This window comes from Triturus cristatus, chromosome 12, assembly GCF_964204655.1.
Source record: "Triturus cristatus chromosome 12, aTriCri1.1, whole genome shotgun sequence".
NCBI classification, from domain to species: Eukaryota; Metazoa; Chordata; class Amphibia; order Caudata; family Salamandridae; genus Triturus; species Triturus cristatus.
Window position 1 is genome coordinate 456,138,522 of NC_140595.1, and position 25,619 is coordinate 456,164,140.

Here is a 25,619-nt window from a genome sequence, read left to right on the forward strand (position 1 = left end):
AACACAGTCCCATCACCTACAGTCCAGCCAGCCAAAACTGGAACAGCATCACTGTCAAGGACTGGAACACCGCTCTTAACACCCATCGATCTGAACACAGCAAAAGCCTCCCCAGAGGCATCAAGAATTTAAATAATTACTTAAGCATGCATGGGGGCAGAAAATATTCCCACTGAACTTCCGGAGGATGCACCCTTAGAAGGGAGGCTTTTGCATGGGGAAATATCAGGGAAGACAGTATCTACCATATATGAAACCATCAATGGTAACATGACCGACACTCTTCAGAAGCTTAGGTGTAAACAGGAGAGCTAATTGGGAGAATTTGACAATCTGTACAGGGAAGAGGCATTAATGTTATCAAGATAAGTAGCGATTAAATCAGGCTGAGGCTTATCCAACTCAATATCATTAACCGGATTTACTATAATTGGGCGTGGTTACACAAAATGTGACGAGCGACATCATCAAAATATATGTAGGCAACAGCGGAGAGACTTTTTTTCCCACACATTCTGGATGTGCCTGGTCATATACTCATTTTGGCAAAAATTGCTCCTTGAACTGGGCAAAGTAATGGAGACAACACTGCCTGTAGACCCGAAGTATGTTTTATTGGGCTTACCCAATGATATGGACCTCCCACACATGCAATTAATATTTTTCAATCTGGGCCTGGTACTAGCAAAGGGGGACCTAGCAAAACATTGGGGAGCCCCTGAGATACCAACTAAAAGGGAATGGAAAGCAGGTATGAACCTATACATAGCAAAGGAGAGAGTTGTGTACAAGAGCAGGGGCTGCCTACGTAAGTTTGGCAAAATATGGGGTAGCTGGAGCAACTACTATGAACTGGATATTCAAGATAAGAAGCATGATGGGTCATCAGCCAAAACCAGTTAACCCATGTAACGCGATTTATTATGCTGGTCAACTTGCTAAAGATTTATTAATTTCTCTTATATGTTTCTTAGAGCACTATGGAGAAACGCCTGAGATAGTGATGTCCTTCTGCCTTGTTTTATTGTATGTATTGAACACGTTTTTGTGCTCCTTCTGTCAACCCTTACAAAGCGAAATAAAAACAATTACAGAAAGAAATAGTTTCAACAATTGGTTCACCTCCTGTGGCGATTTCTCGGCACCTCTTAAACACACCAATGCAAAACAGTTTAGACCCCAGGCTACTTGCTACACTGAGGAACTCACACTGATGAAACACCACTGCAAACAACTGGAGTGTAAATGGAGAATGCGTTAGAACATGCAGGGAGGAGCTCATTTAAATCTGCCCTGCGATGCTACCACTAAATGACCCGGACCACCAAACTTGGGGGTCTGGAGGACCACATCGATACTGGCACCAACTGAAGCAAAGAAATCCTCACCACTGTAAAAGATTTAACCTCACCAGCATTTGCCACCAAGTTGACCACACTGTCACAGGAGAGTCCTCTATGCAACCATTTCCCTCAATTTTTCAACAAAAAAAACCCACTGCAATTTACCGCAGCTTCAACCCACAACCGAACCCGACAGACCTCGCCAAATGCCTCCTGAACTTATCCAAAGAACCAATGCTAATCACATGGCCCACCATCAACCCGGAGGAAACTGCCACCAACATGAAGTCCATTCACTCAGGAGCTTCATCAGTCCCCTGCTGCTACACATAAGAGCTTCCTCCTCCCTTCTTGAGTCCTACAAGAAGGGACCCCTGCCACCACCATGTCTACTCCAGAGGACTGCAAACCATCAGGGCCATGCTCACACCCATTCTGAAGGGCTCCACCTCTTCTGCGACCTTCCAAGATGGTTGGAAAAACCCAACTGTCCTTCCATTGCTGAAAATAACCTTCAGAGGACCCTTTGCTCGCTCACCAACTAAAGACCGACCTTCCCGTTACCATTCCTGTCCAAAGTCTTAAGAGAAAACCATCAACAGACCTCACTGAATGCCTAAACGACCACGAGCTGCACAACACTACACAGCCTGTTTCAGACCCGTCCACATGCCCTCATCACCACCATGGATGACATCAGTATGATTCTGGACAGAGGAGACACGCAGCCCTCATCCTCCTAGACCTCTCTGTAGTGTTTGACATGGTTTCTCACGCTATCCTCATCCAACACCTACACAACATCAAAATCCAAGAACAAACACTCCAATGAATCTGCTCTGTTTTGACTGGCTGGCACCGTACACCTTGGATGCCTGCAACCTCATCTGCAGAGTTCTGCAAGGACCCTCCCTGAGTCCGAGCCTCTTCAATGCATATATGATCCTTTGAGCTAGCATCATCTGCTCTCACAACATCGTCCTCGCCTATGCCGAAGACACTCAACTCATTCTCTCCCTCATGGACAAGACATCCAGTACACAGATCAAGTTCAATGCCTGCATGTAGTAACTGGGTTTTTCGTTGCAGTCCTCCCCCACTTTTTGCCTAGTATTTGTTGAAACTTTGACTGAAGTGTACTGGTTTCCTGCTAACCATGTCCCCAGTACCAGTGTTCTTTCCCTAAAAAGGTACAATTGTTTTCCCTAAGTAGCAAAACCTTTAGCACCCTCTGTAAGTACCCAGTAAATTGTACCTCTGGTACCCAGAGCCTGAGGTTTTAAAGAGGGTCCTTAAGGGCAGCATCACAAATTGTGCCACCCTAAGGGACCCCTCACCAAGCACATGCAAGACAGTAATTGCAGGCTGAACGTCCTGGTGCAGACAAACGTGAAAACACAACATGTCACACATCCCTGTGTACAATGTCCCCTACTACAGCATGTAATATTTGTAAACCACCCCTACAGCAGGCCTAACAGCCCTAAGGTAGGGTGCTGAATATTACATGTGAGGGTATACCTGCATGAGCAGATATGCCCCTGTGATGGTCAGTCCTATTACTTCCAGTGCAAGCAACCAGGGAAGCCATTTTAAGGCATGTGTTGTACACTGGTGAAAACATGCTCCCCAGCTATATGAAGGCTTCACTGAAAACAGGGATATTTGACATCAAACATCTCGTATTGATAAACCCACACTGATGTCAGTGTTGGATTTAGCAATACATGCACCCATAGGGCACCTTAGAGGTGCCCCCTGAAAACCTACCAGCCTCTGGTGTGCTTGCTGACTGGTTTCTGCCAGTCTACCACCTGAGACACTGTTCTGACCTCCTAGGGCGAGAGCCTTTGATCTCAGGAGACCCAGAACAAAAGCCTGTCCAGGAAGAGAGTGTAACCACCCCCTCCCACAAGAGGACCTGCTGATTAGCTTCCTTGGGCTGGCGAGCTTAAAAGATGCTTCCGCATCTGGAATGTGAATCTGCCTCCCCTCAAAGGAGAGGAAGACATCCCCTATGTCCAAAGCCCCCCTGATACGTGGACAGGCGGGAAAATTATCTAGTCAGGTAGGCGAGCCACCTTCAGCTAGTACCACCATTAGGATGGTCTACTGTGAGGTGGACATGATTTTTCAGAAGTAGACATCTTTGTGATGGCATACTTAGGACTTCTGGGACAGAGTTATGCTCACTTCCCACCGGAAGTGGTCATATAGGGGGTATAGTGACCACAAGGGCCAGCAGCCAACCTGACTGGGTGGTTATTAGCTGTGATGTTGAACCACCATGAGACATCAATATAAGTTGGTCTTGGGGGGGCTGTTGATTTAGAAGATAAGCTGGCTAGGAGGCATGTATTTCGAGCTTTTGAATGGGAAAATACGGGAAACTCTGCCAGAGATTATTAAACAAAGAATATTCTTGGGAGGGAGCCATCTGCTAGGCACGGCGGGACGACGACACGGCTGAACCCCATGACTATGCTTGTCCTGCCCCGACAAATTAAGTACTTGATTCATGCATATAAGGGGGGAGGAAAAAATTCCACGGATGCTGGGAGAAATTGATAAATGACGGAAGGTGCAGTGAAGTATTTTTGGGAGTGTATTACTGTGACACCGCTTTTATGTATTCCTGCATTTAGGTATCTATGGGTTTATGTGTTGCTTTGTTATTTAATTTTGTGTCAACCTATGCTTTATACTCTTATGTCAACCTAATGATTATCCAGACTTGCTGGACCGGACTGTCGCATCTGACCGGTTATATTGCAAAACAATAAATAAAGATTCCCAAAACAAAAAGATTATTCATTCAGTTTCTTTAAGCCTTTCTTCCCTCTTACCTGTTTTCACTACTGCATTCTGGGCCTAATCTTGCACATAACCTGCCATGCACCATGGTCATCATCTTAATCAAGGATGAAAGGATGTCCTGATCATTAGAGCCACAGATCACAAACTTCTCTTCAGTATGGACAGCAGCATGTTTCTGGAACATAGGTGTGGGCTTACCTGTAGGACTGTAAGCCACTAGAAAAGTAGAAGACAAAACCTACCTGCGTGAAGAGACATTTAAAGGGGACCTGGTGTCTCCGATTCCTGTAGCAACCCCCGATGGAGGAACTGCAAGGTTTTTGATAGGCTAATGTGCAGACTGCTCTTAGACATGCAGTGCTGTACCACCTGACAAACCCCCTCAAGTTCTATTACCATCCTCGTCTTTTAAAGCAAATTCATTAACTTGAGGAGGACAGTGAATAGCATATGGCCAAATTCAATTGCCAAAATAACAATCCTAGAAGAGAGCAAAAAGACCAAACGAACAGAAGAACTAGATAAATGGACAGAGTAAATTTCAATAAGGCAAGATGTAAAGTTTGAAAAATTACAACCATTTTTAATATCACAGGGAGCTTCTGGTTCTTTTTCGGACAACTCTTTTTCAGCTACTTAACATCTTCTCTCCTTAGCTATGAAGTCTCCTTCTGCTACCAACTTCCACTTTAATGGCACCGTAATGCCGCTGTCCCCACATCATTATCAGCATACTTACGAAATGGGAGACACAGATCCTTCACACCATCCAGAGTCCTGCAAAGTAGACTAATAAATTCTCAGGAGCTCCCACAGCCCACTACTCAAAAATGCATGAATGCTTCAGAGTGGAAGAGTGCTTGAGTGAGGAGGCGGCTCTCAGTCCTGCAACAATGCTTTGTAAAGTAACATAGTAAACAATGGGGTAACTCAAAATTAACCCGAAGGACGTGGGTAACTTAATGTAACATAGGCAAAGGTTAAGCCAGTCTTAGAATGAGGAAGTTTGGAACAACCAAGCCATTGCTTCACTTACTGACTGCTGAACTGAGGCATGTGGCCTAATTGGTGCCTTCCGCATCATGACAAAATTGCATTCTTCTGTGGAGGATTTCTAAACTGCTGTTAGAAACTGTTCTGCTAAACATCTAGAACTGATGCCCACCAGAGACGCTTAGTTACCATCATAGCTCCCTACCTTCAGAATCTTTGGAGAGAAACTAGTTATTGATTATTTCTATTATATCTGGAGTAGTGTCTCAATTGCTTAAAAGGGCAATTAATATCATGGTTAAAAAGCAAAAGCATAAATGTCAAAATGTTAAAATAACATCCAGGATATTATATCCGGCCAAACGTACAGAAGGTAATTCAGTCAAACAGCAAAAATTCATTAAATCATATGGGATTCTTGAGTCAGATGCAACTGATTTTCATATCGAGTGATATCTCACCCATGGTGGCCTCAACATTCAACAGCATGAAGCCAACAGTGCCAAGGTAAAGATCCTCTGCATGTTTATTAACTTTGAAACTGCAGAATTCTTCTGTCCATCTGCAAGAGGTGGTTTTCTAACACAAAGGCCTTCAGTCGAATTCACTTCTGTTGGAACGATACCAGACCATTCTATTTATTTCAATTTACATCCAATTTATGGGGTAATTTGGTTATTTAACATTATAACTACATAAATAAAACTCAATTGTTGTTGATGATTTGCCTAAGTGATGTGGTTTCTCAGAAAACATTTCTATTGTTTTTTTTGCCACTGAGAAATAGATGGCACTTACATTAATTACGAATGTCTCTAAAACAAAATACAGGTCCATTTTCTCCTGGCACAAAAGATGGGACTAGTTTTAAGGAGGTCTGGTCAACACCTTTAAGGGTTGTTCAAAACCAGTTTCAGAGGTGAAAAATGTTGGTGGTCTTAGAGACCCTCAATAGTAGTTGCTCAAATAATTACTTTTCTGGTGATCATCACTCCTGTCCAGTAATCTCTTTCAGCTTGTGGGCACCAAAGAAATAATGGCAGAACCAGAAAGCATATATAGCTGATTAATAGAGCTGCACCCGTCTACTCCCAAACATGTGCGTCAGTGAATATGCAGGTGCGCCCCCTAATTACCTCCAGTATGTGTGCGCTCAGTGCATGGGCTCCCCCAAAAGAGGCTTCTTGCGCTGAGGAGGTCTGGGTGATGTGTCTCAACCACCTCAGACGGTCAAGATAGTGTCTGGAAGTGGATGCAGACCTGACAGGTAAAGTAACTGGAGCACTTAGTGGCATTCCGCAAAAAGGAGTAGTTGTGTATGGTTGCTCCTCAATGCTTAATTGATTAAACTTTATTGGGGGCACTTGGAGCAGCATTTGGACATAAGAAGATGAGGGAATGGGACTGGAATGGCCTTCCTACGGGTCAGACTTAAGCTCAGCATTCAGGAAGGAGTTCAAGCTATAGATTGAGACCAGTATGAGGTAAAGCCTGCGTTTGTCTGACTATGGCAACTTGATACCCAGCTGCTCTTGATCTAAGTATAGTCTGAGGTGCCGCACAATTGAGCTTAATGTTCCTGAACTTTGGATAGCCATGGAAGCATTGAGAAGAAACTGAGTGCACTGGGCATGAACTGCCAGTACCTGCTGAGTCCATTGCAGGGCCTTGATCTTGGGACTGCATGATGAGAACCAGTGCAAAGCCAATCAATTCCAGAGTGCTAGCAAAAAAGGTAGGATCATGTCGTTTTAGTTCCTGAGCAACACAGTTGACAGAGACACCTCACAATAACACTGCTTCTGATGGCTGATAGAAGGGCAGACTCCAAAGGGGCCGTCACCTTTTGATGCCTTTGATTCATTCTGTGCCTCTTGTGTTTCAGGGAAGACTGTGACTTCTACTTTGTCAAGCCACTATCATGCCTTCCTGCAACAAAAGTTCCTGCTTGATTAGATAGCCTTCATGTTCTCAACAGTTCTCAGTATCTTGTGGAAGCCAGGCTCAACTTCGTGTGTGGGTGCAGAGTCATGGGGGGAAGAAGAGACTTCATGAGACTGGATAGTGACAGTGGGTGAGCACAGGAGGAGCTGGTTTCTACTCCAAGACCCAAACCTCCCTAGTCACAGGTGTGAAATGTAACTTGGACCCCTAACTGGCCGGAGAGCAGAGTACTACCTCTTGGAGCAACCAGTGAAGAATGCACCAGAAGCAGAGACTAACTAAGTCCCATGACCTAATAGACGCTTGGGACCTCCTAGCTGAACTGGGTCAGCAATCAGCTCAATGGTACACCTAAGTCTCTAAAGCCAAAAATATTTTGATCCCCAAGGACCTGTCTGATTGATGTCATTTTCCCACACTATGACTGGATGCCACTTATTGTCTGGTACCTAGGAGAAGATAGTCATGCAAACTAGTGCCTTTATCTTTCCCAGGGTTACAGGCACTACTTACGCAGGGCCAGTGAAGATAAACTCCACTCAGGATGATCCCTGGATAATGTGCCTTGCTATCTCATAGGAAGGAATTGTATTCACCGCCACGCCTGGCAGCGAAAATCCCTACATATACCACTAAACTCCTTTTCCTGGTGTCACATCACACCGATAACACACAGCATTCATGTGTTGACCTGATGACTTATTCCCCTATATTAGAGATGCAGACAAAATGTGGATTAGTTACTGCTGTCTGTGAGAAGAGGAGGAAAAAGAAATAAGGAGCCAAAAACAGAGCTAGAAATGGGGCTGTGTGGTTTGCAGGATGTTGTTAAGCACAAGAGATTCTGGTTTCAATCTAAAATGTAGAGGGGGGAAAGGGAACTACTATGAGTGCTTACTTGCAGGATGGGGGTGGGGGGGGGGTCTGTATTCTGATGTCACACACATGGATGCATGACATCAGGGGCCAGATGTACGGCAGTTTTTAGCAGTCACAATGGGAAATCAGCCCATTTGCAATTGCTAACAAGCATTGGCATAGCCAATAGGTCTCGCATTTGGGACCTTATAAGTGTTTAGTCATGCAACAGTTGTATAACTAAATACTTATAAGGTCCCAAAAGCGAGACCTATTGGCTATGCAAAGCGGCAGTGCGGCCGCGAAAGTGAAAGTGATCGCGATCAAATATCAAAGCGGCCCGCGCACATGCACTGCAGCTCTAGGCTGGCCTGGTAGCACTTTTTGGAGCCCTCTCAATGAGTCTCGCCAGACCAGCGCATGCGCTGGGTCAGGCGAGACCTAAAAATGGTTATAGCATGTACCTAACCTATTTTGCAAGTCATTAACTTGTTAATGACTCACAAAATAGGTTTTGCAAGTCGCTATTAGGAAGTGGCATGTCAAGGGCATCCCTTCCTAATAGCGAGTCGCAGGGGATGTAAGACGGTTTTGCAATCACATTTACCACCAACTTCAAATTGGTGGTAAGCCAGTCGCAAGCAGGAAAGGGTCCCATGGGACCCCTTCCACTTTGTGATTGGCAAAAACAATTTTTTTAAGAGCAGGCAGTGGTCACATAGACCATTGCCGGCTCCTATAAAACAGAACTGAAAAGTTTTATTTTAATTTTTTAAAATTATTTCCGTTTTCCTTTAAGGAAAACTGGCGGCATTTTTTTTAAACTGCTTTATTTAACAAGCATTGCAAATGCAACGGGTCTCGCCTTTTGTTAAGTTAAAGCCATTAGCTTTGCTAATGGTATTGTATAGCAAAGCAAAAGGCTTTAACTTAATAAAAGACGAGACCTATTGCATTTTTGATGCTTGTTTCTTTTTGCTTAAGCACTCCAGGAGAGTGCATGTGTTTGCCAGCAATCTTCCCCGTGTGCTTCCCTCCCCCTCCATTTCGCTCTCTTTCGCTCTTGTTGCATTTTCCCCATCCATCATGTGGCTTAACCCTTACTCCGTACCCCAACCCGCTCCCACAACCGAGTCATACTTAAAAAGCTTTTCTGTAAAAAATGTAAGCATTTTCGCACTACGTTTTTAAACAACGCTTCCTTACTATTTTGTAGGCATGCATGTGTGTGTTGAATGCATGCCCAGGTCTACAAATGATGCAGTGTTTGCACTTTGCACTTTTTTCTCTAATAGCCATTCTGCACAGCTGCTGGTATATTGTACAGCATGGCTGAAAAAGATGACGAAATCCAATATGTTTAATAGGTGAGACATTGGCTTTGCCAGTGCTTTATGTAAGTGATTTCCGAGCGCAGAGAAGATGGAGCCATCTTGGAATGAAAGTTGACTGCAGTGAGTACAGTGGATTGTGAAGGAGAATCAAGAATTATAGTTTGTCCTTTTAACATAGTTTACAGATATCGAAATTCACTCAGTCAGTAATAAACAAGTTGGAAACTTTAAAATGGAACGTGGAGCAGCGAACTTTAAATCAAACAAGTGTGATGGAGAGTAAGAACTATAACTCATACTGGGCAAGATGCCTAATGAAATGGCCTGTTGTCCCTGGCACTGTGGTGGTTTCAGTGCGGAGCAGTGGTACGGGGATAGTCGGATTCACGGTTCGGTGGGTTTCGGTGTTAGGTACACAAACCATGGGAAGCAGGGTGTTTTCGTAGAAGTTAGGGTAGTTGGTGAAGAGGCAGGCACTCGCCTCTTGTGGTCTGGATTAAGGTGCCGGGACTTCTGAAGGGGGGGCTCGCCTTACCCAGTTTATGTTCGATGTTGGGGTCTTAGAACACGGTAGCAGGGGCATTAGAAAAGGGGGCGGTTCCTTCCAACTGTGGCCGATGTAGGCTCAGTACGACTTGGCGTACACATGAGCCATTCTCTAGTTATTGATGTGAGGGTCCGCGGGGAGGGCTGTAGCATTCCCAATGCCTGAGCCTCTTTCACTCTGATCTATGTGTGGTGCGGTCTTGTCTTGGCCTGAGCCTCGTCCAAGCTCTGAACTTAGCAGGGGAGGTGCAGTAGGGCTCCATGGTGTGGTTGGGGCGGGTCATGGGGGTAATAAGCATATCAATAGACCTGCTACTTACCCATGTTCTGGTTGATGTTGGGAGGCAGTATGGGTGGGGGGAGTCTGCAGGCTTGCGATTCCTCCACACTTTGGACTGTTGGGGACAGTAGTATGGTAGGAGGCTTGTCCAGAGGAATAAGCACTTACTTGAAATGCTTGTCACCCAAGATCTAGGGGTGTTCGCGGGGGATGGGTCTGGGGATAAGGTGCAAGTGGGGCGTCAGAGGAAGAAGGGCGAGGTTGGATAACTGAGTAAGGGGCCCGGATTGGAGGGTGCCCCCAGAGCGCACTATGGAGTGGAAGACCAGGGTGATATTTGGGGCGAGGATTAGAGGGTGCAGTTGGGGGTAGGGTTGGAAGGTAGAGTTGAGGGAACCAAATGAGGACTAGAGAGTACACAGTAAGGAGTTCCTGCTGAGGGTAGGAAGGCGCAATACAGGACTTTGGGTGGGAGGGGGGTATCGGGGTTGAAGAGGGCACCAGGGAGTCACCCGGGGGAATCACTCACTTGGCTTGCGCCTCGTCTAGGCTCTGGTCCGTGATAGTCATGATCTGCTGCAGAATGTCCCCGATGTCTTGCTTCCGGGCAGGCTCCCTGTTATCCTGGTGGGGGTTCATACCTTGCAGGCCCGGGGGCCCCTGGTTCGGGAAATGCCCTGGCAGGCCCCCCCCCCAGCCCAGCATCAGCAGGCCCTGCTCATCCATGCTGCTTCACGGCGGTGGGGGGCGCCCTTCCCCCTCGCCCGGCATAAATAAAGACTCTCCTTCGCGTCTCCGGTGGCGGAAGCTGAAAGGGGCCGAAAACCTTCGTGTGAATCCACAGGGGTCGCTCAGTCCTCTACCTCCCTCCGCGCGGGCCCTGGGCCTTCTCCCCCCTCCGCAGCACCGGGGTCTAGTCTCTGGCATGGCGCCGCTCCCCCACGGCTCGAATGCCGAGCCTGCTCCCCCGCAGATGGCCCTCCGGCAGGCGCTGGCTGAGGTAAAATGGGGGACGAGAAGGTAGTGGTGTGCGGGAGGAGAGCGTGTGTTGTGAGAGGGCTTGAAAACTCATGGCTTCCCTCTCCGCTCCATACTGATCCAGGAGGAGGCGAGGTCTGGGAGGCGAAACAGAACAAACAAGCGCTCGTAATGACGTTTTTCTCTTTCACTTTTCTCTTTTAGAGCCGTACCAATTGGACTGGCTCGCCTGACTTCCTTTTCTTATCTTTATGGGGCCATGTGTTTGGCCTCATAAAGATAAAAAAAACTTTTACGCCAGCAGTAAGTCGGGGCAGCCAGTCTAACTGGGACGGCTCTAAAAGAGAAAAGTGTACGTCACTGGATGCTCTTTTCCAATGGCTGGCCACCGTTTAGCATAAACGGTGATGCCAGGCAATGGAAAAGAGCTGCGGGGCTTAAAGCCCACTAGAGAAATCTCATCTAAATCATTAAATCTCGCCAGCGAGACTGCGCATGTCTGCGCAGTCGTACGCCAGGCGAGACCTAAAAAGCAGTCACCATCATGGTGGACTGCTGACCCCAGACGGCCACTATCCTTGTGAGTGCAGGTTATTTCCAATGGGTCGCAAAATGCGACCTGCCTCATAAATATTAATGGAGCAGGTCCTTTGTGACCCATTTGGGAATCACCAACAGTTTCTCAGACACTGTTGTACATCGGTATTTGCGACTCACAATTTGCATGTCACATAAAAGTCCAAATTTTGAGTCGCAAACATTGAGGGTCATACATCTTGCCCCAAGTGTCTAAAGCTCTCTTTTACTGGACTTGGAAGTAGTTTCCAGTTTGCCTCAAAGCAGCGTATTATACTCATTTTGAGAGTGGGAAAGAGCCAGGAATTATTAATCCTGTTTTTCACTCGTTCAGTAAACAGTAGAGTCGTGTTTTTCACTCCTGTTAAGTACATATTTGGATTTGCCAAATGTTTGAAACTTCATTATCTAAATCCACAATTTTTTTCTATCATTTAATTTAGTCGGGAATTTATGAGTGCTTGTTTTGCCGATCTAAACCACAACACACAAATATCCACCTAATGAGTTAGATCTGATGAATCCATTATGAAGTAAATTAAATGATTAACATTGTTCGATTTCATCTGTTGAAACAAACTGTCCAAACAAATTGTTTATTTCAAAAATGCCTTTAAGATCTGTGTGTACCTTTTATCAACCCAAAATTGTTGAGGGGATGGTATGAGCGTGCAAGGGCTTGCAGGGAGGACATCTATTAAGTCCTGCTTTCTCTGTCCTGGCCTAATTTCTCCTGGCCTAATTTCTCCTCTCCCATTATCGCAAAACGTCCTCCAACAAATTACAGCCACATACTACATCCCCTAGAGACCTCTTCATCTGTGCATGCATGTATGTATTTATGCATATCCATGTTTCCAGACTTACCTGTATTACTGTGGCCACTTGCTGTGAGAAAATGTCAAACAGCTTAATGTCAGCTGGTATTCCTGGGCCATCTTCTCGATGGGCAAATAAAGCTAGTCTGCAAAGGCAAAGGAAAAGCTTAGGACAATTTAACAGTGATACATAGGACTCACGCACAGTACTTCTAAAAACGTTTTCGTAAGCAGTCATGAAGCTCAGTTATTGCGTACAACTCCAATTGATTTTCCTTTAAACAGATGAACTGCTATAGTAATGGGACTTAACCCAAATAGCCAAGAATTTATTGAGCTATTTGTCAAAATTAAATGAGTCATTTGAAAAAGATATGAGCTCTCTTCGACTTGTATCATACAAACTCCGTGAACTACCTCCTTTCTCAGGCAGCAATCACGCTGGTCAGTTTTTTAGGTCAAGCTTGGGCAGCGCATGTGCTGTTCTGCGAGGCATGCTGTATTTAGGTATGGACTTGAAACTCCGTCCACTCTCACCCATATTTTTCATTGGCTTGTGTCATTGTCCTTCGTAAATGCTGGCTTCTGATTCGTTAATAGGCTTGTGAGTCCCTCCTTAGTACCGCCTTGTCTTCATTTGTAACCTCCCATGAGGACACCCCCTGTTGCTTGTATTGTTGCTCGGTAGGCTTGAATTACAGCCTCCGAAAACTATTTTGTTAAATGCTTTTCACCATAAACTAAACCATTGTATACACCTTTAAAATGTAATTGTGCATTGCTCCAGTTAAGTTACAGCAATCTGAGAGCGAGAGTCCACACACTTCAGAATCCATCACCTTATTGCCATCCTTCTGTAATGGTTATTCAGTGTATAATGAAGGCTCTGCAGCATATGTGGCCGTAATAATTTACTCATTGTAAGATGAATAATAAAAAAGTACTATATATACAGACCAGTTATAAATGGTAATAAAGACATCATGGTAAGGTAAGAATCCATACCCGCAGTCAGATTAGCATAAATCTATTTAGCTAACCTCCACTAGAGGCTTATAAGGCGATACTGGTTTGCTCTCTACATAAAACACATACCCAACTTTTACGCCGCACCACTTTCAAATGCCACCAGTCACCATTGAAATGCTCTGTGATTTAAAATATATATTAATGAAGGTATACAACACACAGTTCCAAGGGGCTGCTCATCTCAAAATTAAGTAGAATTAACTCCCATTTGGTCATCTAGTCACTGAATGGGTTTAAACTCTAAACTAAAAGTGCCATACAACATGCAAGTCAGAATATGTTTGCACAGGTTGGAAATTCTTCTCTATGCAATTTAACAGTCCTTTCTTCCTCCCGCATGTTTCTAGGATAATAAATTACAATGTGTCACACTTCATAATGACTACAGGAGAGCAAATACATTTGACATCAATTTGTACATTAAAACAAACATAAGGTGCCACACTGTACGTTACTTTTCACAATCAACTTATATACGAGAGAAAAAAAACTCACCTATCAATTAAGGCAATGATAATATTTTTCACATTTACATTTTGGTGCAGTTCTGCACAAGCCCGAAGGAAAGGGTTTAGCGTCTGAAGGTGAAATTCATCTGGAAAAACCTGGTAAAGCAAAAACAAAAAACTGGTTTAAATAAAAATAAAAAAAAAATCATGATTTGCTTCCATCATACAACCTTACTAAAACACCTGACGAAAGGAGAAAATCATTTATCAAAAGGCAACATACAAAAGAATCAGTCTCATGAACAATCAACACAAACGAATCTATCTCTTGAACAATCAACACATAGCCAGCCCAATGCAGCCCTTTAGTGAAGGAAGCCATTCCAGCATTACTGGTTCAATAACAAATCTGCAATTAACTTTCCTAAAAAGCAAATGTATATAAATTCTCTTATAGAAATCCTATCAGACCCATACAAAAGATTTTGAGGCAGCCATTCTAGTTGATGCCCACAGCCTTCCATCCTGAATTACATAAAACAGTTATACACTCATTTCTGGGAACAATTGTTGAACAATAGACATATGTCAGATACATTTGTAATAACCAGCAACAAGAGGCGAAATCCTGGTGTCACAATCCTTTCTTGAGGTATACACCAAGTCCTCCACTAGCATCTAGCTTAACTTAAATCTGAAGGATTGGAACTTAATGGGATGCCTAAAAAGATACCACTTTACATAGAGAAATAAAGTGATATGGTTGTAGCAGTGCTGGAAATTCAGAGAAAATATTGTGTTATCAAATTAAGATAAAACACAGACTGGATATCCCAGAAGTAAAAGTTGTAAGTGAATACAGTTAACTTTTTAGGTGTCCTTATAACTATTTTAAAGATTTGTTCAAGGCTTACTTTCTTCATCCAATAGCTTGGAATGAGAAGGATACAGCTGGGAAAATATTTATTTTCGCTAAATCGAGTTGTTTGTTCATGTCAGATCTTGCCAATGTACACTCCTCAGAGGTTTTTAAATGATTTGAAACCCATGATAAATACCCCAATTTGGATTTTCCAAATTCCTCTATCCACTCAAAGAAATTAACCTTGCCACTGATGAGAAGCTGAACTTTGCAAGTTTATTATCTTGTTTAAATTTTGCCAGGTGATCACTAGAGAAGAAAGTATTACATACCTATAGACCTGGTACTGCAACATAGGAATCTTTATTGAAGACATACGCACTTGAACAATTCTCTGCTGCTAGCGAAAACCCGGAATACTTATGCTTTTGTCCATAGAAACAGCATCCAAGAATGTTTTTGTCCATGAATTTATATTTAACTGTGGAATGGAAGCCTAACAGAGGACTTATTTTTTAAATGAAGGTTCAAAATAACACTCCAGATTACATCCACAGAACTTCGCTGCAGCACTCAATTGCATACATAAACCATTAACAGAGAACATGAAGGTACAAATGCATCTGGTTAGGCTTACATTGCACACAGAGGGAAAAGGAGCCTTCCTCTAAGCATCAGTACCTACAATGCATTATACTGGCAGTTGCCTCTCAGATCAAGTTCTTTTTATGATATATTATATATAGTATACTTGTATATAAAAGAAACTGCTCTGTATTGAAGCAGCCAGGGAGCCGGGCAGGTCGTTCATGACTTCAATAAAGATTCCAGCCAGGACTACAGGTAGGTAACAGTTTCTTCTTTATTGTAGGATCTGTATTGGTAGTCATAAAGGCTTTACTAGAGCAGCAAGCTAAGTAGCGTAGGCAGCAACAATAATATACATACGTATGTATATATATATATATAGGTTTGTCTGCCAAATAAACCCGCAATACTGAGAACACAGAACTGGAGTGGCTCGTTTTTTCTGCAATATTTGTGGAAATATATATATATATATATATATATATATATATTTCACTGAAAAAATCATAGGCTTCAGGGACGTTCTAGTTAGTTGGACATTTCACTCGTACAAAACCCTAGAAATTCCCCTGTTATAGTTAGTTCAGCTAACTATAACTCGCGCGCCCGCAATGCACTGCTGATGACGTCACATATTACATCACTCATAACATGGTCAATGACATCACTGATGACATCTCAAATGACATCACTTATGACATCATCCAGTGAATGTGTGTTTTTCTGAAAATTAAATATGCTTTATAAATGTATATCTCAAGGTCGATGGAAGAATAAATGGGTATATAAGTGTCTAAATGGATGATTTTTTTTTGTAAAATTGATTGTATAACTGACTGATTGAGCGTTATCTTAGTGAATACATGGGTTAGTGAGTAATGTTTAAATATGTAAATATCTGTATCAGTCTCTCACTTTGTGTATAAGTGGCTGCATGGGTTGGCGAGTAGCTAGAGGAGTGTCTATATGGGTTATTAGTTGGTTTTTTGAGTATCAGTATGAGTGTCTGTATGGTTCGGTGGGGGTATTACTTAGTGCATAGATGCATGAATGAGTAACTCACTGTTTGTATGTGTTGAAGACAGCATGTGTGCAGGACTGTATAGGTGGATGAGTGTGTGTATGGGTGTGTTAGTGAGTGAATGACTGTCTTAATTGTGTCTTTATGAGTAACTACATATGTTTTAAACTAGTATATGTGAGTATTGGTGTATATAGGTGAGTATATGTGAGAGTGAGAGATTGGAAGAGTTCCTGTACAAATAAGTAGGTGTTTCTATAAGTGATTGTTTAAGAGTAAGTATGTGTACGTTTCTGTAGAAGTAAGTGTGGTAGTGTGAGTATAACTGTATATGCAAGTAAATGGATGTTTGATACTTTGTTTGCATGTGTGACTGTGTGAGTAACTATGGATGAGTGGCGGTGTGTAACAGGATGTATAGTTGTACGAGTACATAAGATGAGTGAGTACATGTATGAGTGACTGTATAGGGACTGTTGGTGAATGAGTGGATGTGTGTGTAGATCTTGGAATTACTGAATAGGTGTGTTGTAACTGGTATTGGTATGTCCATTGTTTTGAAAATGTTAGTTTGTATTTTTGAGTGTGTGTATCAAAGGTTATATTAGGGTGAGAGGAGGTCTGCCACCCCCAAATTTAGACACAGCTACAGTCCGAACTGCTAAACGGAATTACACCAAATTTGGCGAAAAGGTAGACCTTTGTTCAGAAAGATCCCTTTTGTTAAATGGTGTAAATCCGTTCAGTAGTTCATGAGAAATTAGAAAAAGAAAAAGTTTCAATATCTGGGCGGAGCCTAATGCCATCTCTTCGTGAGATCTGATTGGCTGTCAGCACTTCATCCTGGAATTGCTGGCTGCCATCTTGGGACCAATATACATGATAGTACCCTATTGAAATGCATTGTAGTGAATCGAGGATTTTGAGGGTTACCAAAAGGAGAACTATAAAGGGTGAGAACAGACTTTGACTTTAGTTACATTAGAATTAATTTGTTGATAGTACCATACTAATTTCAGGAATTGTGATGTGTTCTAAGGTGATTTTACCCTGTGAAAAACCTTCTGCTGGGATATCATGAATCATTTTTTAGATAAAACTGAAGCTAAAATGAGAGCATATTTTCTGTAAATTCACACTATCTTTCTCAGTCATGTGAGAATGAAGTCTGTCATTCTCAGTAAATCATGTACATCCAACAAGGGCAGAGACTGTCAGTTGATTCCTTTGTGTTCTACTGCAGCTTCCCAGAGTGCTCTGAAGAACAACTAGAGCGCTAACAGCCATACTTATGACAAAAGTATAGCACACCTGAAGCCATCTTGATTGGAATAAACTGGTAACACTTAAAACATTCCATTTAAAAAGGAACGAAATGAGGGGGTTCATTTTGCCATAGAAATTATGGTTAGTGCTGCAGAAAGAAAATTTAGGGCACGTTTTAAGTGAGATCTCAAAGCCTCTTTTCACTAGAAAATTCTGACATGCAGACTCAAACAGTCACTTTCAATACCAGCAGAAGACTTCCAGTTAACTCCCTGGTGAGCAGTAGCTTTACTACAGTGATCTAATGAACAACTAGAGTGCTAACATTCTGAATTTATGGCAAATGTGTGACACATCTGAATGCCTTCTTGATATAATCAAAGTAAAAAACTGAAAGCATTTCCTACTGAGGAGACTGCTGTAAATGAGGAAATTAGAAAGCTTCATAACAAATAAGTCTCCCAAGATGGCCACCAGAGAAAAAAAGAGCCCAAATGTAGCACAAATATCGCCCAGATGTAGCCCACATATAGCCCAATGACAGAAGTGTGCAAAACACTTTTTATTTTTTCTGCAGTTTTATATAGTGCAGACTGGTCAGGTATTGGAGCGTTACATCTTACTTGGACCCCTTATTGGGTATTTTGCACGAAGTACATGAGATTGATCTTGCGAAACACTGACTTTACGATTCTGTTAACCTGAAGTGGCTTTGTAACACCCGTTTTTACCTACTGGCTTTAATTAATTCTCACTGTATTGTATTAGGAAAGAGGATATACTGTTTTTATGTACACTTTTATGATCTATGTTTCTAAACCAGATCGAATAAAGTTTAATGAATTCTATGGCAGGACGGAGGCGAGGATTATGCACATCTTTCCTCACTTTATTTGCATAGCAGTTCAAAGAAAATGCAACACAACAATCATTAAACAAAAGACTACACAACCCATGAACCATTAGGGGGTAGTCTCCAAGGCAACTATAGTCCAATCATATCACAGTCCATCGTATATAATATCGTGGCGTCCCGTCCGCTTCCTCTTTCTTCACTGCTCGTCAGTTAAGTGCATTCCTTACATTCTTGGCTTAATCTGACGTGGTTGCTGTTTGTATAGTGGTTTCTTGTGCACGTTATTAGCAATATTGCCTTGGTATCGTTTCATATTCCCTGCGCAGCAGGCTCATGCCCGAGAGCGTTCTCCCCCTCGCAGTTTCTCCCGCTGTGCGCTCTGCGCGCGGTGAGATCCTTTCAGGCGCGTCTGGTCCGAGCGAGGCAGCTCCGTCGAGCGCTCCCGCTGGTCTTTACGCGCGTTTGGGAATACGGTCACTCCTTTAGTGTCCGCTTGATTCCCGACCAACCCTCGCCTAATTTTGACACCGCTACGTGGTGATTTCCCCACACGGCCACGTTAGTGACCAGCGCCCCCTGGTGGTGGTAATTGGTATTGCGCCTAGCTCTATTCTTATAACAGCTTCGGGAAAGCCCACCTGTTGGAGCACCAGCGAGGGGGCTGCCTTAAGGATTTTAAGGGCATTTGTTTTGTGCTCACACCCTCTGCGATGTCACTGACCATGTCATGAGTGATGTAATATGTGACGTCATCAGCAGTGCATTGCGGGCGCGTGAGTTATAGTTAGCTGAACTAACTATTACATATATCTATAGAAGACTCTGCTCGCATTTCCTTGCTACCAGTGCCAGTAATGGAGCACGGACCACATTATAGTGCATCAATAGAAGTTTTTAGCCATCATGACGCGTTTTGACCCACGAAAGGTCTTGATCACATGACGCGCTCTCAGGTAACAGGTAGGTTTAAATACATTTTTTCGGCTTTTTTCTTAAAGTGACAGTGCAATGGATTTTTTTTGTTTTAAAAAGACTAGTCATTTAATAAAGTGCAAGTTCTTTGTAAACATCAGACAATAAGCAGCGTATATCTGTATAAATATATAAATATATACAATAAATTACAAACCATGGTTAAAACAATTTAGGTGTTTAAAACCATTATTGTAAAAACATTCCAGATCAGCTTACTAGGACCCAACAATAGTGTTAAGTCAACTAAAACATATTGTTAAATAATTGGCAAGGAACCTTGTTTATGGACATCCTGAGCTCAATCTCTATGTCAGCTTTGAGTCTATCACTATGGTCCCTGCTACTTGTTTTTTCTGATGTGTTTCTTTCTTTAGTTGCTGATACACACCAATATCTGCGTGTAGCGTCCTTCCTTAATTTTGGCGTAGGTGTTACCCCCTCCCCCTTAGGGTTTAACTGGCGATCAGGTTTAAATACCTGAATTTACCACCTTCATTATGTTAGTTCAATGATTTACTACAGTGTAGCTATTCTATTACAGTACTGAATCATGTCATATTAAAATTGTTTACTCCTAAAAAAACTACCAATTGCATGTAGTGCTAGTGCAAAAAAATCTTAAATTCATTAAAGTGTAAACTGCAAATATGCTATTATCTTAAAAACACCCTAAAACCGTGGATAAGTGTGTTAGTGAGTGGGTTCACTAAGAGCTACAGCGGTTTTCATCTCTGATTTTAATAATCTCATTTGACTGTTGTTGACGTGACAGACATATTGGATAGCAGCATTTAGTTAGTTCAACTCAAAGGCAGGTGTAGAGCTCCTCTGTGATATTCTGGCACCCTGGGGCCTTCGTGTCGAGGTCCAAGATATACCGGGTCTCTAAATATCTTAGGGCTTTTTCCCTGTTTCCTCCTCTCTTTTTGGGTGGTTTGGCATCAATCAGGAAATATATGAGACCCCTTGGGTCTCCATTGCGTTTTTCCTCGAAGTGCCTTGCCACCGGGTAAGTTGGATCATAATTAAGGCTCCCGGTTTTCCGTTTAAACTGATTTTTGCATATAAATACAGACGGAAAAATATTTTTCTTTCGTTTGTATTTATAAATAGAAACGGGAAAATGCCAATAAATATGTCTACCTTTGCTACTGTGTGCCAGGAGAAGACGAGCCTGTCCCAGTGCGGGAGAGGGCTTATCAAATTTCAGCTGAGCCCATAACAAAGGTCGACATTAAGGAGCCATCAGGCCTCCTTTTGGTTAAGTATCCTGTCTGGAAGCTATGGGGGGTGGGGGCCGGTGAGGAGGAAGATCCATCCCTAAAAGCAATTGAGAGAAAACAAATGCGCACAGCTTGTCACTTCACAGGTACTTAAGAGAGGCCTGCATTTGACTTAGTTCAGTAACTGGAGCAAAAAGATATACACCCACTGTAGGAATGTTAGATGTGTTGGTTTATCCCAGTATTTACACAAATAATTTAAATTCTGCTATTGGATTTATTTATTTTATAGCGCTATAGCCCTACTCATCATAATGCAAGGTGTCAGAGCGCTTGACAATAAATCATGTGTGTAAATCAATGTATATGATGTGTTGCATAAGACTGTGAGGATTACATTAGGAGAACTGCAATTTATTAACTGCAAGTAACAAAAGGATCTTTGTTAAAAGCAGTTACCCATTTACCATCTACATAAATCTATCTAAACCTATAACAACCAAGCGCGCATTGCCTATTTAAACAAATGTGGAAAAATACTAGCTGCATCTTCTGTTTTTGCTTGCGGCAAAATAAATGTGGATAAATACAGATAAAATGATCAAAAAATAAATAAGGATAAATACAGACAGAAAGGTTAAAAAAATAAATAACATAAAACCGGGAGCCCTAATCATAATTTGTATGGCTCTAATGTGCTGCAGCACTCTCTTGTGCCCCTGTATCATTGTGCTACCTACATACTGTAGGCCACAGGGGCACTCCAGCACATAGATAACAAATTCACTTTTGCAAGTTAAAGATTTGGTGATTGATTTATTCACTTCACTGAAAGGTGCCATATAGGTAGTTTTGTTCACCCCAAACTGACACGCTTTGCATGTTTTGCATTTATGGAAACCCTTTCTCTGGGATAGCCATGTGCCAGTTGGTGGATTGCCTGCATCATTATGTACCAGGGAGTCTCATTGAGGGTGCCCTACTAAATGTGATGGAGGCTTGTCTGGGTAACAAATGACCTGTGATAGGATCTCCTAGCAGGAGTGGCCAGTTTCTTTTCATGATGTTGTTTATGCTTTTGTGCTGTTTGTTGTAGCCAAAAGTCATTCTGAAGGTTGAATCTTCTTCTCCTTGATTGTTCTGTTTACTTTTGACTGATTTCGGTGCGAGGAGAGTTTCCCTAGGTATAGCTGTACTTTTCTTTATAGCTGCATCCACACATGCTTGTGTGTAGCCTCTTGCTAAAAATCTGGATTTGCTGTCTGTTTGTGCTTTTGTTAACTCATCTTGGCAACTGCAAATCCTCCTTAGTCTAAGCATCTACCAATAGGGGATGCTATAGATAAGGTGCGGTGAGTGGGAGCTGGTCGCATGTAAGACAGAGTTCCCTGTTGTGGGTTTCCTATGCAGTGTGGTCTCTATCCTGTTTTCTTTGATATATACCTCAACATCTAGGAAGGTAACTCTTTCTGAACTGATAGTGAATGTAAAATGAAGGTTTAGGCTGTTGTTATTGGAGGTAATCACAATTCTTGTGCAGCCCTACTCTATCCTTGCCATACAACAAAGAGGTCATCTATGAATCTGTACCAACATTTCACATTGTTGATTAATGTTGTTTGATGTTGCTTGTGGAGGACCAGCTGCTCCCACCACCCCATATGCAAGCAAGCATAGCTGGGGAAGAAGCTGACCCCCATTGCCACCCCCAGTTGTTGTTGGTAGTGGGCATTTTGGAAAAGAAAGATATTATTTTTCAAACAAAATTCAACCATGCTGATCATCATTTTGCTGTGCTGTTCTTCTTCTGGTGCTCTTTTTGCAAGATAATGACACAGGGCTCCGCGTCCGTCCTGATGGTTGATTGACGTACAGAGCGAAGTCACGTCCAAAGTGATGAACAAATAGTCCTCTTTCCACTCCATGTTGTGTATCTTAGATAGAAAGTACCTAGTGTCTGTGATATACGAGGGTAGTTTTTGGACATGGTCCTGAAGGTAATAGTTTACATATTGTGATGTTGCTTCTAGCAGACTATTACGGACCGAGATTGTTGGTCTACCCGGAGGCTATATATATATATATATATATACACACACACACACACACACACACATCTACACACTCATACATACAGCCTGCCACAGCAAAAATCCAGATCCGGATACAATGACTTACTAAGAAACAGATGGACTCACGAAAAAAACATTAAAAAAATATATATACATACCAAACATATATCTGAACATATACACCCACACACACATATATAGCCTACTGGTGGTCGTCAGTAGGTATAGTTAGGACCTAGTTTCCATAGGGAAAGCGTTTTTTGTTTTGCCAATAACTTTGGCGTCGTTTGACGAATCCTCACAAATCTTTTAAAACTAGTTTGACAGTCACTTTAGCGGCTTTCTTGAAAGTTTCTGGGTGATCCATCAAGCGATGGCCGAGAAAAGGGGGGATTCTAAAATGCGTTTTCCCCATGCAATTTAGACTTTAGACACAGCTACAGCCCGAACCGCTGAACGGAATTACACCAAATTTGGTACAAAGGGAGCTATTGGTCAAGGGAAATGCCTTTTTCTGATTTGGTGTTCAACCCTGCCTTATATAATAGCCTGAATCTATGTCCCAGAGCACTTGTACTCCTAAAATGTCATAAGAAAACAAACTAGTGAGCTGTGGTAAAACCTTCTGTGCCAAATATAAAGTGGTCCCCTATGAGAAATCATATGTACAAAAGGTTTGGAGAAACAAGTCTCTCGTTTATAAAAATTGAAAAAAAACTTCTGACTACATTATCTTCAATAAGAACTGTTTTAAAAGAAGCCCTGAAGAAGTCCCTCACTACGAAACGCATTGGCTACTGTGGCTTTTAATCTTAGAAGAAGAAGAATTTGAAAACGAAAAGGAGAATTAAGAATTTTCTTCAAAATACACGCATGGAAGAATATGAATTTTTTAAAATTGAACATGTGATGTAATGAATTCTGTGTTGAATCATTATGAGCAAGAAACAATACGGTTTTGCAAAAGAAGGGTGCTGGACCATATTTATCGTTTTAAGCTGGACATTTTCTATTGAAAGTTGAAAGAGGTTGAAATTTCGGTTCTGTGCATCTTATAAGTCTCAAATTATTTCTTTCACAGTATGGTTGTGTGTGGTAGGGTTTTGTCTCAACCTCATTTGTAGATTTGCAAAATCTAAATTTGTATATAAAGGAATGCGGATCCTCTGAGGATCCAACAGTCCCTATGCTAAAACATACAAAGTGAGGCTGTCTTGTTTTATCACACCTATTCCACACTCAACCCAAATTTCAAAAGTATACCTTTCATTCCCACTGTGACTTCTTTCAATACAAGTTCTGGGTTATTTTTAAGAATTCCTAACCCAAAACCCAAATGTCCACTAGAGTCGAGTAGTCCAATAACAGTGCTAAGATCAGCTGTTAAAAAAATGGCAGCTCTCATATTTTCAAACTACTCGCAATTTCACTGAATACCCAGTTGCAATTTCCAGGTCTCCACAAAACACTTAGAAAGGGGTTGTATCTCAAAAGCATGACGTTGTTCACCATACTTTAAAAATGTCTAGACTTTGGTATAATGAATTGTCACTTGGCTGAGTATAGAAGCATTATTTGTTATTAAAACCACATTTATCCTTTAAGAATAGCATTTAAGAGACACTTGGCCCCACACTTACCTGTATAATGCACTCCATGAGATACTCCTGAGCCAATGCATCCCTGCAATTCACAACCTGTTCAAGTATGCCAGGCAACACAATCTGAAACAAGAGTGATGAAGGAAGTTAACACAAAAAGGTGCTATTTACTGATAGTCCACGAGTCCATGTTTTTGAAAACAGATTATCCAGGTCATCAGCGAAGCAATAAAGCTAATAATTCCAGACAGAGGTAACTGTTTTACCTTAAACCTTTTCTAAACAGAGTATAAATGTCAGTAATACAAACATAAATCAAGATGCTTTTATCAGAGTACAACTGCAGTTTGAAGTCAATCCAGGTTTAGGGTAATTTTTCATTGATGACATTATCTCAGTTGCATACGTATATAAACATGAAGTAAAGAAAAAACTACATCCCTTTGGTAACTCTCTTTCTTGTGGATACTCTATTTATACACAGATTCCTCGCCTTTAGTATATTTTTCAGGCACCAGACTGCATGTGGAGATATTTCATAGCAGTGATCATGCCAGTCACTAGGTGGCGTTGTGCAGCTTCACGTTAGTTCCATACCACCTTGAAGTGACCTGCACATTAATGTCAGTTTTTAGTCTTTTCTTGTTCCACTCCCATGGATGGAGTGTGTAAACAATTGTTAGATACAGTGTGTGGAGCACTAACTTGGGAATCTTTTAGATGACCAAGAGGCCGCTCCACAGAAGGAGGAGGAGGTGGGAGGGCAGTGAGAATCTGAGGTTAACTAAAGAATCCATCAGAAAGAGGGTAAGTCTCTTGTTCTTCTGATGGATACTTTTAACTGCAGATTCCTTACCTTAGAACAGATACCAAAGCAGTACCCTAACAGAGTCCTCTGACCTCCATCTCCCCTCGGTGACCATCTTCTCTCCCGCCAAACAAGTAGTGATGCATCCATCACCACTGTCAACTCCGGAGGAGCAAGGGAGATTTGGCCTGCTGCACAAACTGCAGAAGGTCAGCCGCCACTATAGATTTACCTCCAAGATCTGAATGGAATTGGAAAGGTGGCCCTGGGCTGACTCTACTGGGACTTTACGTTTTACTGTAGGGCGCACATGTGCCATTTGGCATGCTTAACAAGGAGGATGCACAAAGCTAAGAGGCCAGAAAACATCCTGATCATTGCC

At 42.3% G+C, this 25,619-nt stretch overlaps 1 protein-coding gene across 1 annotated transcript in view; it reads right to left on the minus strand.

The window, feature by feature from the left end:
* Positions 1–25,619, minus strand: part of VPS35 (VPS35 retromer complex component) — a 364,228-nt gene that overhangs the window by 196,226 nt on the left and 142,383 nt on the right. Inside the window, exons 7-9 of the mRNA XM_085638094.1 lie at positions 24,469–24,552; positions 14,012–14,121; positions 12,537–12,633 (exon numbers count right to left, since the gene is read on the minus strand). Of these exons, the coding sequence (XP_085494220.1) occupies positions 12,537–12,633; positions 14,012–14,121; positions 24,469–24,552 (291 nt within the window). The remainder of the gene's footprint in view (positions 1–12,536; positions 12,634–14,011; positions 14,122–24,468; positions 24,553–25,619) is intronic.